Source organism: Rhinolophus hipposideros (genome assembly GCF_964194185.1).
Source record: "Rhinolophus hipposideros genome assembly, contig: HAP1_SCAFFOLD_690, whole genome shotgun sequence".
In the NCBI taxonomy this organism is placed as follows: domain Eukaryota; kingdom Metazoa; phylum Chordata; class Mammalia; order Chiroptera; family Rhinolophidae; genus Rhinolophus; species Rhinolophus hipposideros.
The window spans coordinates 2,459-18,319 of record NW_027669395.1 but is presented as its reverse complement, the minus strand read 5'-3'; the positions used below and the strand labels follow the sequence as shown (position 1 = coordinate 18,319).

Below are 15,861 nucleotides of genomic sequence, written 5' to 3'. Positions count from 1 at the left end.
TAAGATCCAGAAGAAATTTGAGATCCAATGTGCTAAAAGGTTACTGGTTAGTTGCAAGAATAAAAACCACAACATTCTAATAACCCTCTACCATTTTTTCTGGCATCAACACAACTTTCCTACAGACCACAATTAGCATTTATTAATACATAAAATATGTTCTAGAAGAAATTCAAATAAGTCTTTTAAATTACAATTCATTCAAATTGTTACCTTTTCTTCTAGTTGTTCCTTCAGACTCTGATATTTTAGCCTCAGTTTTTGGTTCTCATTTTCATGCTGGGTTAATTCCTCTGTCAGCCTGTCACACTGTGATTTCAACTTCTCTAGCTGACAAAGATGGACTTTAGCCATATTTTTATCTTCTAAGCTTTCTGCCTGAGAAAACAAGAAGGAAAAAAGAAAAAGTCCACTGGCCATAGCCAAATTGTACACCAAACAAATCACACATAATATCAGTAGGTAAACTACTTCAAGATTTTGCTCTAGAAGAATCCGTACATAAATACGCGAAAGAAAGGTTCTGCATTTATCCAATCACTCCTTAGCACCCACTGAGCATTTGCTATGTGAAAGGTACTGTGCTAGGTGCTGGAGATAACAGACATGAACAGCAAAAGCAACAGACGCAAAAATCAATTTCTACAATAATTAATGAGAAATGCTTAATAAAAGTGGAGGTGAGGTGTTGTGGAAAGCCAAAGAAGAAACACGAACTCTGGGAGCGGAGGGAGTTCTTAGATTAGTGTCCCAAAAGGGAAGTACTATGAGAAGTTACTGGCTGATCAGTTTATTAATCTATAAGAGGACCTTAACAAAATTCCTGGCAACCTACCTCCTGGTTTTTGTGAAAGAATTGCATACTGTTTGTACAATGTAATTATGGATACCAATCTGATGGGACCAAAAAGATTATTAATTGTAGCAGCCACAAAACTACAAGTCACTTGATATGAAAAAGAGTTTACCGGTCATTATTTCAGCACCAACAGGGCAATCGTTTTTGATCTTTAATTGGAATATAATCAGAATCAGCTTTTAGAAAGTTAGGAACAACCTATTCTGTGTATGAGATTTAATAAAGATTTGCCGGTATGTAAACTTGAAGACTTTTAAAATAACAACACAAACACTATATGTCAGGAATTCCTCTAAGACCTTTTCGTATAGTCTTTCCTCATTTCATCTTCACAAAAACCTGACCAGGAAGGTACTATGATTGCCTCCTTTTCTGAAACTGAAGCACAGGGACACAGGTATCTTACCCAACAGTACATAGTAAATGCAGAGCTAGGATTTGAACCCAAGAATTCTCTCCAATGCTCACGCTTTCAGCTACTCTGCCACACTACTGATTTTCAAAAGGTACGTATACCACAAGGTTTAAAAACCAGCTGTGTACACCCTGCAATGTTAACAGGTCACACCTACCTGCTACTAACAGCCTATAAGCAACTACAAATAATCTATTTAAAATACATGTTTAATGCCTAAAATACATCTGTGTCTTTTATTTCTATAAGTTTATTGTATGTGTTTAATCAGGTATATAGAACACAATCGTTGGAAGCAATTTCATTAAAGAAAGAAGTTTTGTGAGTTTTAGGCAAAATATATATTTTATTCCCCACACAAAATTCACCTAAGACTTGATGCCACTTGGAATTAACAAAGGAACTGATTTTTTAAATGAGGAATCCCGTATTCAAAACCCAAAAATAAATTCACAAAATAAAGTCTCTCATCAGGAAAACTGTTCGGCTATTATTTTAAGCTACAGGAGAATGCCTTGGCCTTTCTTTCAGTCATAAAAAGCACAGGTACAGAAGGTTCCCTCTGAAGCCAGCGGTGCACTGGAGCCGGTTCACAGAGACTCTCAGGAACCAGCTGTGCTCTTCGTCCCAAGTCTGTCCCTCCCTAGTGAGGTCTCGTTTGATAACCAGAAACCAGCCAAATGGAGGTATTTACACCACCAAACTTGGAAAGTACTACAAATAAGGGTCCCCCACTCCCAATCCTAGGCAGCCTATTTGAAAACATTCACCAGCACACCAGGGCCTAAGTTTAATTAAGAACTTCTTCTTGTTGTGGTTTTATTATTACATTTACATTTCACTGTACTGTTTACAAAGTGATGTTGCAATCACAAAACTCTGTGATAAATACACAACGATTTCCATTTTATTGATTAGGTGCAAAAAAGGTTAAGTAACTTGACCAAGATCATATGACCAGCAAGTGGCAAAAGTATGGCACTCTAATTCTTGGTCTTTGATGCCAATAAAAGGCTCTACAAAATTATTTCTGGTGATATAATGAGGTGATAACCCAACATCCTTCAAATATTCATAGCAGCTAGAGTACTTCATTAAAATATTTTGTACGTAACAATAGGCATGAGAAAGGTAGTTTTAAATGGAGAAAAACTATAATTTTGTGCAGTGAAAAAATATATATCAGCACTTTAATTAGACGCAGAAAAAGTAATAAATTAAGGTAAAGCTGAAACACAATGAAATGTAACATTTAAAGAGCTACTTGTCCAAAGCTCTTTTGTATATAATTCAGTATATTAAATCTTCTGTGATGTCCATTGTTATCAACTGCTTTTAATTAATATAAATAAGTAAAAAGTATAGGTTTACATTAATGAAATAGCATGAGATGACGACTGTTCCTTATGGGTAACTTATTCAGCTTAAAAGGAAAGTGCTAGGCTCTCACAATCTCCGCTCAGCTTTTAAGCTCTTGTGTTGCTTTTGTACCATATTAAAGAGTAAAACTGAAAGCAACAAAAGAACAAAACAAAGAAACAAAAACTCATAGACAGACAATAGTTTAGTGGTTACCAGCGGGTGAGGAGAAAGGGGGGGAGAAGTGTGGTAGATGAGGGTAAACGAGATCAAATATATGGTGACAGAAGGAGAACTGTGTGGTGAACACACAAGGTGATATATAGATGATGTATTACAGAATTGTACACTCGAAACCTATGTAACTTTACTAACCATTGTTACCACAATAAACTTTAATTAAAAAAAATAAAAGAGTGGCTGCAACACCCTTCTTAAATTTCAGTCTTCCAAATTTAAAAAAAAAAAGTCTAAAGCTTTCAGAAGATCTACAGAAAACTTAGAAATTATACATTCTTTACATACAGGTAATTTCTTAAAGCTTATCATCTCACTGTACATGAATACAAAGTAATTCCTGAAGAAATCAATTTTCCCCTATTACAGGGGGAAATCCAAACCGGAAAGATCACAGAGCAAATCAGGAGCAAATCCTCTGACTTCCAGCTTTCTAAACATTTCAACCCAACATCCACTGAATATCTTCTGTATGTCTCGATCATTTTTAGATCAAGGACACAAAATAAGAGGACACAACAATGGCTAAGGCCTAATGTCTGCCCCTCTGGAGACTTACACAACAAACCATAAAATAAGGCTACTAGAGGTATCAACAAAGAGCTATGGAAACACAGAATATGGAGAGATGTACCCCAATCTCAGCAGACGTATGTCCCAACTTCAGAGAATCCATAAAGGAAGTGAAAAATTAATTGGACTTTTATGTGGACACCTCAAAGGGAACCATACCGAGGAGGGCTAAATAGAGTTGAGACTTTGTTCCAGAAACAGTAAATAATCAATGAAGGTTTTCTGAGCAGAAAATGACACACACAGAGCTACGCTTTGGGAAAGGAAATTGGGTAGTAGCTGAAGGTTGAAAGGGAGGAGTTGGCAGTAGAAAGAGGAACTATGGGGGAAGTAGGGAGGCTACTTAGAGCCATGTCCTGGTAGTCCCAATTAGCAGCCCACACCCAGCTCTCTACCATGACACCTGATATATTATTGTTCATATACCAATGCATCCAGGAGCAAACATAATTTCTGTCAAGCCGCCTGTATGTCGTGACTTCCTCTCTCACTCAAGACAGCACATCACAATGTCAGAATGATGTTCATACTGAGATGATCTTGAATCTGTGCTAACTGATTAAATTATCAGTAACTCCTGCTGACATGTGTGTTTATCACACAACCTAAATAACAGTGATGAGAACTGGAAGTAGGTCGGCAATTTTTGAGAAAGAAAGGAGGGTGTAGTTTCAACAACACTCGAAAAAAAAACTGCAAGCTCCTTGAAAAACCATTTGTCAAGCCATGGCCTAACAAATCATTACATGCTTGTCCTCATGCAAAAACCCTGCCTTCCTCAGAGATTTGCACCATGACTCCTCAACTCTCATCTCCTCGCTGGCAACAGCTGCCTGACCAGTCATCCTCTTCACTGAGGGATTTGGCATGTGATCAATTAATGCCTTCTCAACAGCATCATAAATATCCAAGCATCTATCCAACAAACTAATAGCAAAGTTATTTAACCCACTCAATTCCAACCACCTTCACCCACATTCCACAATGGCAACCAATTGCATTACCACACCTTGGACCTTAACTCTAAAAATCTGAGGTCCAATCCAAGGAATCACGACCAAATAAGCACCCTGTGATCATAGATGCTTACCCCTCCACTCTCTCACTCCTTTCCCCACAATACTACTTCTTCACTATTTGTTGCATCAACTCATTACGTGCTTCCACACTAGTGTCACTCTGTTTCCACAGTCTTCTCTGCAGTTTATGTCTTAGTCACTCATGAATTACTTCCTGTATCGCTCTACTCCACGTCAGAGGGAGGAAAGAGACTATCAGCCAAGAGTCACATCAGTAACCCCAGACTATTTCTATCAACTTTCCCAGCCTTGCTGATTTCTTCCAAAACCCTCAGAGAAGATATGCCCTGCCTCCTGTTGACGGCTACCTGCTCTGTTTTTGGTCCAACCCCCTCACATCTCATGGACCTCCTTCACCAATCTCTGACAAACGGAACACTCTCTTGGTTCTTTCAGTCTGTCTGCCACATTTGGCACTCTTGACTATCCCTTTCTTAAAATGTCCTACCTGGGTTTCCAAGATGCCATTCTTTTCTGGTTCTTCTCCTGTCACTCATATGGTCCTTTATTCTTATTTGCTAAATCTCTTTCTCAATTCTTCCCTTAAACATTGGTGTTCTAGAGTTTCATCCTCTTCTTTCTCCATGTAAGATCTCATCCAAATTCCATTTTTAGTACCACCAATGTGTTGGGTACTGGCTGCAAATATTAAACTTTAATCTCAATTTCTTCCCCAACATCTAACTCAACATGTACTAAACTCTTCTAACCTAGACTTTCATGGTTAGGTTTAAGGTCCCTTCACACAATTGAACATGCTAAAAAACTGGATTTGGCAGGGTTCTCTCCAAATCTGCTGTTCTGTATTATCTATCTTGACAAATAGCCTATCACCCACCTAGTCACCCATGTCAACACCTAGTCATCCTTGATTATAAACTTTCTGCAGTCTAGCAGTACAGTTAAGAACACAGGTGCTTACTTGTCTACCTGGGTTCAAATCCCATCTCTACTACTCTCCCGCTATAAGAACTTGGGCAAGTTATTTAATTGCCCGTGTCTCAAGTGCCTCATCAGAGAGAAAATAATACCACACAATCTGCTGGGATAATGTTAGTATTAAGTTATTAACATATATAAAGGTCTTATAGTAACGACTGGCACAAATTAAGGGCTAAAAAATGTTTTCTATTATTTTTATTGTTACAGCGAATCAATCAACATACGATCTATATTTTATTTTCTTTAAGGCAGCTCTTCTCTGTATCTCTGATCCTACTTTTTTTTATATCCTCATCAACACTGAAGGACTGCTATGCCATATTTAATCAATATTAAGACTTTTTCCCCCCCATTTTACCATTTCTATCTTGGGATGTTGTCTTATACTTAATAGCAGGTCATGTTTTCATATGCAGTATTTTTCTTCTTAGTAGCACAGAATAATGCATCTTTCAACTGATGGTATCTGGTTCAATGAAATATAGTAAAGGCCTCTTACCTGTTCTTCCAGCCTCCATTCTGCTTCTCCTACCCTAATTAATGACCCCAAATCCGCTACTGCCTGTAGGCTATATAGGACTGGAGAAGAATCCATAAAGCAGCGGAAAGCATTTTACAAATGCTAGCTATTTCAATGTAATTTCATCTTCCATCATAAGTATTTTTTTGCGTAGTTGTATTTCAAGGAATTTTGAAAAATTATAATTAACCTTTGAAGATGTACCCATTTATTCACCTACTCAACAGATATTAAAAATGTTCTAGGCACCGGGGCTATAGCTGGGGAAACAGATTCAAATCCTAGTCCTCCTGGCGTGTTCATTCTAATAAAGGGGGATTAAAAAATAAGTAATAAGGAATCTATAGGATGATAACTGCTTTGGAGAGAAAAAAAAATGAAGCAGAAAGAAGGGATAGATGTATCAGACCCTTGACAATCATGTTATGAAATGATTCCCCTGCACAGTGAAAATGGTAATACGATTAAACCTTAGAAACATTTCCCCAAATGCAAGATCTCCGTTATGCATTTACCCAGGCAACTCTGATTTGGAAAAGAAAGGGTAAATCTCAAAAGCCTTGGATTCACACAGCCTACAAGCTGATCCACTTTAGTTACCGTCCTAATAAGGGCCGTGGTTATAGCCTCCATAGCCTTGGCGAGTCTTTGCCTTTTATATTTTAGGAGGCCATAAATGTGGAATGAGAGCACGTTTCAGGTCCACAACTTACTGCCACCTCTGCCTTTCCTGAACTCCCCAAATAGCTAAAGGTTCTTTTTAAAAGGCTTCGGTGCTCAGAAATAGGTACTCCCGGGTGGCTGCTATAACTCATTTCAATCTGGCCGAACAAGCACGAATAAGCCTCTTTATTGTTAGTTTTATCTTCCCTTCAGAGCTTGGGAATACAGAATGATCTCTAAAAGTTTACGCTTTATTAACTTCATGAGCCACCAGAAAAATTCCTTCAGTATCATCAGGATAATTCAGCGCCGGTACCTTCAGTGTCCTAATATGATTCTCTGCCTCACTCTTTTCTTTCTTGAAGTGCTTCATCAGCTCCTGGATATTCTGTTCATGTTTGGTTTTCACACTTTGCAATGATGAGGTGAGATCTTCCAGCTCCCTCTGGTGAACATCTCGTTCCAGCTTTAACTGTGTAATGATTGTGGCCGTCTCTTCATCTCTGGATTCGGCCTGTGTCTTGAGGTCAGAAAGGTTCTTGAGCAGCTCTTTCCTGGCTTTCTGTTCCTCGGCCAATTTATTCGCCAGATCTGCCCGGATGGCACTCAAGTCCTTGATGGCCTCTTGCATCTCGAGAAGTTGAGCTTTGTCCTTGGCCTGGCTCTTCCTCAGCTCTGCCACTTCTTCCTCCAGGTGACCTTTCTCAAGTTTCATCTGGCTTTGAATCTTATTCTGCTTTTTCAATTCACTTTCTAGCCTATGGATGGTAGCCAGGGAATCTTTGACTTCTAATTCAAGGTCAGCTTGATGAGCCTGAACATCACTTAGTTTCTGCTCCTTGCAGTGAAGTTCCTCTTCTTGAAGCGCACGCTTCGTTATGACATCATTCAACTCCTTCCGAAGATTCTCAATTTGTTGCAATGCTGCATAAAGTTGGCTTTTCAATTCATCCTTTTCTTTGAGAATCTATCAAGTGAAGAATATAAAACAAACAAAAAAAATTACTATCAAATTCACCATAGACACTGCCCGAAAACAAAATAAAATTTCATCCACGAGAAGAATAATTCATCAAATACTTTGCATTTTTTCCATTTTTTAAAGAAAAATATTTTTAGTCTAGAAAGAGGAAGGAAAATACAATTACCCTGAAGTACCACATTGAAATATATGCTTCAGATTTTAATCACCAAAATATATCAATCCTTGATCATAAACAGTTATTTAAATATAAGATAAAATTGAGCAAAAGAAAAAGACTATTAAAATTTACCAAAGGTTGAAATAATAGAATTAAAATAAGAAAGACTTGCATTTCAATGCCACACTTTTCACAAGTTACAGATAATATACGAAAGCATGCAGATACAATCTAAAAAAGGTTATGATACAATCAATCTTTATTAGTAAAATAATGTCAGTACTGACAAGAAACATACCAGTACGTAACTGGGAGTCTTGAAGCCCCACAATGGTAGAAATGAGGTTAATTTAAAATTAGAAGAGGTTTGGAAGGGACTCAAGAGAAAGGTCAAGGGACCAGACGGGCATCATCCTCTGCCAGCCTTGTTAGGGGGTTAGGAGTTTACACCCAGGGATGGAAGCCAAGGACTAGTCCTCCAATCCTCACCACCCATCAATCCAAATGAGAAAGCCAGCTGCTAAAAATGTTGAAAATAGCACCCCACACAACACTGGAATCAAGGACAATCTCTGTACCTGTTTACTGATGCCCCTCATGATTCGAACCCAGAAAAAAAAAAAATTACAATTCTTATTTCAGAATTTGAAATGATGAGTTAAAATGCAAATACTTGTGAGGCATTTTTACACTTTACGCTTCAATATTTCAGTGTGAAACAATTCATCATAACATGTAATGAGTGAATCACTCAAAAAAAGTTTCTTCAAATCTCTCTCAGTTCAAACGGAGAACAGCATGACGCTAACATGAGAAATAATAAGAAGGTGATTAAGCAGTTGAGCTATCACGGGAGAGAACTGAATTTGATTCTCAGTTTAGTCATAAGCAGTTCTATGGCCTTAAGGAAATTATTTATCTTTATAAAGATAATAATAATAGCTACATCATAGGGTGGTGAAGACTAGTGGGAAAGGGGAAACAAAAAGTGGGGATGGGATTTAAGTTCAAGGAGAAACCGGGATCTCAGAGAGGTATTAATGCATGAGAGTGATCAAAACTGTGAAGAAAGGGGATAACTGATAAATCAATGTTCCTAGATTGAAAAGACTCTGGAACACAGATAAATGAGTTCACTTTGGAAAGACTGTGCAGGAAAAATGGCTAGAAATATAGATATGCCTAAGGGTAGATATATTATTTTTCTATTGCAGTGTAACAAATTCCAACAAACTTAATGGCTGAAAACAACACCCATTTATTATCTCACTGTTTCCACAGGTCACAATTCCAGGCAAAGTATTCTGCTTCAGGTTTCCAGAGGCTAAAATCAAAGGGGCAGCTGACCTGGGCTCTTACCTGGAGGCTTTGGGAAAGAATTCACTTCCAAGTTCATTCATGTTGTTGGCAAAACTTAGTTCTGTGAACTTAGGGCTTGGGTCCCAGTTTCCTTGTTAGTTTTGGTGTTGTTCTGAGCTTCTAAAGCCACCCGCACTCCTTGGCTCATAGATTCCTCTGTCTCTGAAGCCACCAACACCACAACGAATCTTTCCCAGGGTTTGAATCCCTCTCACTTTCCCTTTTCCCAACAGCCAGAAAAATCTATGTTTTTAAGGGCTCCTGTGATTAGCTTAGACCCATCTAGATAATCTCCTTATCTTAAGGTCAACTGGGACATAACATAATATAATCAAGGGAATGATATTTCATCATATTCACAGGTTCCAGGAATTAGGGTGAGACATCTTTGAGAGGTCACTCTACTTACCACACTAGAGAAGACAAAAAATGGTAGGATCAAGTTGTGGCTGTAAGAGTAATGTGGAAGGGGCCTGAGAATAAGGGGAGGAGGCTTAAATATAGTCACTAATTTTTAAAACAGATAACGTAGCTCCCTGACCATGAGTTAAGAGACTTCCATGCAGCTCTGAAAATAAAAATAATATTTTCAGGATAAAGATCTAGGAGATAAAATGTCTTTGATTTAAAATACTATAATGTCTTCCTAAAGTTGGTTTAAACAGCAAGGCTATTTATTTTTCTCACCTAACAGAAAGACCAAAGACTGGGTCATTCAAGAACAGTCCTTCAAAAGCTCAGGCTCAGCTACTCCACAATTCTCCAGGTTTTGCCACCCCACCTCCCCTTCAGTGTTTCAAGGATCACATCAATTCATGACAAAGGTGACAGTCACAGACCATGTTGGTCAAGTTTACACTTTCTTTGACAATATAGATACAAAAAAACTAAGTTCTGTTCATTTGCTTTTGGTTAATTGCTTGGCTAGTAGCCACAGCCCAAGATTTTGTCTAGATATTATCTCTGAGTCTGAAAATGTCAGTGTCTTAAACGTTCCCAGGATACTCAGTTGAATAGCTTTTATCCTGAGGGAACTCAAAACAATGGACTTCCCTCTGTCCAGCCAGGATATGCTTCTGTAGAAGTATTTGAAGAGGGCCTGAGAAATCAGGCTTGCTTTTTTGCCTCATATTTATTTCTGCTAAGTTCCCTACCTCCCTCTCCTGCTTGGACTGACTTCAGCGTGGATACATAATTTGGCTTTTCGAACACTGAAAGACTCCAAATTATCAGACTCAGTTCATATGGATTACAGATTGCAGATTTTCAGTCTCCCTACATAAAAAAATCTTGCTCTCTGCTTTTAGACTGACTTCAACCCATGACTTGTCTTTCTCTTGTAGGACCTTTCTGAAAGCTGCCATATCTACACAACCTGCTCCAACATCCTAAAGTTTTTCTATTGGTCACTTAATATCTGAGGCACAGCATCAATGCTCCAAGGTACATATCAAATCCGATGTTTTAACCAACTACTTCCAATAGCGTACTGAGGTTTGCCAACTTTTCCTTAGGACACTCCTTGTCCCCACACCACTTCTCCATTTAGTCAATCCTACATTTAGGGTCTTTTACTAAAAGCTCCTCACTCCTAGAATTGATGTTTCACATCAGCTTGAGTTTCTTCTGCTGAGAGCGAGACAAAAGTCCAATTCAAGTTGTTTTAAACTACTGGGTAATTGATTATCATTCCAGGCAGAACTGCTCCAGACACACTACGGCTCAGCTCTAGACGTACCTCTCTGCATGTCTCTCAGCTGCACCCTCCTCTGTATGAGGCTTCATTCTCAGGACCGGAGCAAGACAACACCAGCCATTCCAGGCAAGCACAGCCAAAGACAACAGTAGCCAGAGAAGGAGAAAAGCTCTCTTCTTGTGTATCTTTTGTAAGAGTGAGGACGTGTTTGCCTGACACTCCCCCACAGACTTCAGAGCTCATTCTCCACTGATCAATAACTGGTCTACAATAATTTTTAAGTGGAATGGAATGGGCTGAGGGAGGTAACCAAGACCACTATAGGAGCCAACTGACATTTCTTCGTAAGTTTTGCTGGCACTATTCAGGAGCAGGAATGGAAAAAAGTGGAGAGTTGGATTGATTTGAGGTTGAAGATACTAAAATGTGTGAGGTAGAAGGGAGACATTGAAGATGCCAGTGAGCATGTCATCAGAGCAGCTTTTCATGAAGTCCCGTCTGACTAGAAAACACTGACTCCAGGATGTGGCTGGGCAACCAGAGGTATGTGGGAAGATCAAAATCACATGATAATAGTCAAAAAAGGAAAAGGGAATAAAAGAAATCTGTACTATCAGAGACTGGAATTTTGGAACTGAAGACTTGAACATCAAGAAATTAGAGATGGTCACAAATTTTAGATACAGAACTTAGCTGCTAGGTGGTTTGAATGTCACTATAAAATAGGAAATTAGTGAAGTATAAGGATACAGAGTTCAACAGATTGCTGACTTGAACTTTCAGGTCAACACAGATGATGGCAAGAAATGTATGTAATGAAACAGGCTGAGGGGAAATCCAGGTGCGAAAATCCTTGAGAAATGTGGAGGCATAATGGAAAAATAAGTAGTAGTCAGGAACAATGGGAAGGGAATGTTCTAACCCAGCAATCCCAACTTCCAAAACGCTGTAAGGGAAGACTATGAAAGAAGGATTGAAATGGCTGAGTGGAGCCACAAGAATGGGACAGTCTAAAACCATGACAGATACAGGAACAGGAACCAATTCTCGAAGGCCTGACCACAAAGTATACACAGCTTTTTTGAATTAGCTAAAAGATAGACAAGGAAATTTTAAAAGAAAAAAGTTATTTTTCTGCATGTGAGGGAACACACAGACAGATTGCTGGATTATACTAATATATAAGTGATCTAGGTTTTCTTAAATTACATCGGACAGGACTGCATACATATTAAAAATTATGCATTTTATCATTGGTCCTTCTTATTTTTAACCATTTAAAATTCAGATTTTAAAAGACAATATATATTGCATATAGTTCTTTTTTTCCCTCAGCATGAAAGAAAATATTACAACTTAAGATTCTTGAAATCAAAGACTATCAAGCAAAAAGCTCAATACCTGGGCAAGCCAAGTGTTCTACCAATTCAGAAAACATGCATGCACACAAACACGCACACAGAAAAACCCAAGAGGAATTCCCTTTATCCATGTGAAAAAGGAATATGAATTTGGAAACAGTCAGAAAAGTGCACACTATAAACAGAATCCAAGTTTTTTTTTTTCTTACCATTTTCAAAGCATATACAAAACCAATGACTTCAAACAGCACTTTAAAAGAAAAACAAAGGTTTAATTCTTTTTTAGGGGAGACTAATATTCCATTGTATGTTGTGTACCTGAAACTAATACAATGCTGTATGTCTATAATTTGCTGTATAACTGTAATTTCAAAATAAGTTAATTTTTAAAAATAAAGACAAAAACATCACAATTTATGAATAGATTATGTGTATCTATAGAATTTTAGGTCTTCCAGTATGTGTTCTACATATCCCTAGAGAAATCATCATTCCCTGATGTAAACGTCTATGCTACTGACTTTTAAGGAAGGCATACAAGCTGATCTTTCTGGGTTTTTCTACAATGATATGTCATTTATTTGATATTCCATATCCTTTAGTAATGAAGTAACTTTGTAATACAATACATAGCTGATAATCTTACCAGGGTTTCAAAAATGTAAAAAGCAAAAAAAAAAAAATTAATGAATGAATAAATCAGGGTTAAGAGAATAAAAGCCTTTAGCCTTCCAATGTAATTTTAACTGGCAAATCTTAAAGCAGAAAATAAATTATTCTGAAAAAAGAAAAATGAAAGTAGGCACAGATCTACTTTTAAAATGCAAAGATTATATCTTTTGATCACATAAAATGGCCCCACAGGCCACTTATTAAACAATTTATTCTTTAAACCATAATGTGTTTTATTTGTAAACCAGTATCATTTTTATTTTAATATACACTTCCAAGTATACCCTGGAGTCACTTTTGAAAATAATTAGTCCTTAAAAAACAAACAAAAAAGGAGCAGGCTGTATTACTTATGCCTTAAGGTGGCTTTGGGATTTTTTAAGAGTTAACTACTCATTAGAGGTACTATTCAGCAAAATGTAAAAAAAGAAAAACTTTTTTCCGAAATTATTTACAATATATTTCCACGTCACAAATTTACTGGACACTTGAATTTGCAGTGAAATATCTGTTACCCTTTCTTCCTTGATTAACCATTGCTCTAACTGCGACATGCTGCATTAATTTTTAAGGCTTTTAAAGTGGAAATTACAATGCCTGCTGTGATAATTGTGATACTACCCTAACTCTGGCAATCACTTTAAAACTACTTCTTTGCTATCATTAGCAATGCTAAATGATAAAAATAATTATGTCAGGAGTATTCTGGGAAATGATTATTTAATAATTTTTAATATTCTGAAACTTCAATCTAGAAACTCTCAGTACCATGGATTAGGATTCTGTCTGATGACATGGACCCTTCTAAATTTCCTCTAATTAAGTAGAATTCCCCAGATGGTTCTCAATCAATCAATTCCCCCAACCACTCTTCTCTGTAGCTATCTCCCTTATGGGGAGGCTCATTGAACCAGTTTCCAGACCAGGCTGACAACAGAATAATCAAGGTAGAGCAATTTCCTGGGATCAAATCAGTTCAGATTCAAATCTAAAAGCTTCAGAGCTGCTTTACCTCAGGGCAACCAGTCACCCAGTATGAGTCAGATGGGTTACACTGAAAAGCATTCCACAGTGAATGCAAAGTGACCACTTTCTCCATATTCTGTATATCTGAGAAACTCATACGTAAAAGGTAAAGCATCTTTTCCATGACAGCTCATCTGAAATACACATCTGTCACTCTTACGAACTGACAATTGACTATATAAATATAATTGCCCTACATTTTGTTTTCTTTTGAAAGAAAGTCAACTTATCCAAATGATTATTCTTCTGGAATGTTCAGAGTTCTTGACAAGTGACAAATGACAAAGCAGAAATGATAAACCAAGACTAGACATGGATAAAATCAATCATGACTTTCCTGCCTATTATCTTGTAACATCTGGGTTTAATTCAACCCAAAGATATAGCTGAGAATCAACGTAGGAGCATAAAATCCATTTAAAGTAACTGATTATACAGGAGAACAGATGATGTACAACGCATACACAGATCAGTGAAATGCTTTTTGTTGCTGCTATCACAAGGACACAAAAGCAGCGTCTTAAAGCGGCCTGTGACCTGATAATACTGCTCAGTCAGTGAGATTATCAGTCACTCATTTAAATAAACCCTAAGTATAGTGGCTGCCAGAAGATGGAGAGGACTAGACTACTGCATTTTTAAATGCTTCCTTCTAACAAATACTTCAGTTGAAAATACAAATAAATGAAATTCTAAAATACATGCCTTGGGTGAAACATCATGTGATGTTAAGAAAGATTTAGTGATTTTCTTCGACTTGAATTAATTTCAACTTAGGGAACTAAAAACTAAATTGGGGGGGGGTAGTTAGATCTATTTTAAGGACCACCTCTGAAAAGTCATGGAATGCTGAACTATTAAAAAGGTTTTAAAAGATCTTTAAAACTAAATTACTTTTACCTTGAAATAGCCAAAGTATAAACACTCTTCTATCAAGGACATCTTGGTGGATTATATGCACAGCATGGCACTCAAGTGCGTATACAAAGGACTAGTAAATGAATGGCTGGTCACAGCAAAAATCATTCCCTAGGAACTGGGCTTCTATACCTGATTATTCTTGTCCGTCAGCTCATCAAGCGTTTCAGATTGCTTCTCCAATGCTCGCTCTAATTTCTTGTGCTTAAGCTTCCACTGCCTAACGGACTCCTGAGCTTTCAGTTTCAGCTCTTCTCTCCTCTTCTCTGCCTCCTGCCTCAGGGCCTCCGACTGCTGGAACTCGAGGAGGTACTGCTCAGCCTGTTTGGTTGCGTCCTCGGCGTGGTGAGTCAACTCTGAGATCTGGAGATCAGCACGCTTATGCTTGGCCTCACATGTCTCAAAGTGATTCTGGATCTCCTTAAGTTGATCCAACATCTGTAGTTGCTGCTTTTCCCTGTTCTCCAATTCACGCAATAAATTCTAGGGATAAAGCATGTGAAATATTAGGAACATATTCTTGTCAAAATTGGATACATAACGTATCAAACAAGAATCTCTAATGTCGCTGGAATGGGAATTGTCTGTATTAAATTTCATTAGCAACCAATCTAGAAAATATGAGACATTTTCTGTGTATTTTATAATCATAGTACTTGGGAATAATTTTTGATAGACATATTTTCTTTTTTAGATTACTTCATTACCAAAAAAGGAAAAATACGTATTTTCGAAATGACCATCACTAAAATGCACAGAACGTCTTGTTGATGAGAAAAACAATGTATACTACGTTAGTAAGAATTTAGTTTTGTCCAACTGAAGAATGTCAATGTTTCAAAATCTGACAATTATCCTAGCAATCATATGCAATGTTCCACTTTCTGGCAGCATCTAAAATTTTGTTATAGTAAAATAAAATGAGCATTGATGGTAGAAACAGTATAAATACAGTATAAATACAGTATAAATAATACTGTATTTCAAAGTTTATTCAAAAGGCTCTCAATAAAGAGTGTATATATAACGTCCAGCAAAAT

General features: G+C 37.4%; 1 protein-coding gene across 1 annotated transcript; it reads right to left on the bottom strand.

Moving 5' to 3' along the window:
• Positions 1-213: 213 nt before the first annotated feature.
• LOC308495612 (centrosomal protein of 128 kDa-like) lies at positions 214-15,304 on the bottom strand (the record flags this gene model as incomplete). The annotated part of the gene is made up of 3 exons (XM_081080579.1): positions 214-378; positions 6,964-7,614; positions 14,954-15,304. Coding segments are annotated over 3 exons (1,167 nt in total), but the record flags the coding sequence as incomplete, so codon positions are not given.
• Between the last annotated feature and the right edge of the window lie 557 nt (positions 15,305-15,861).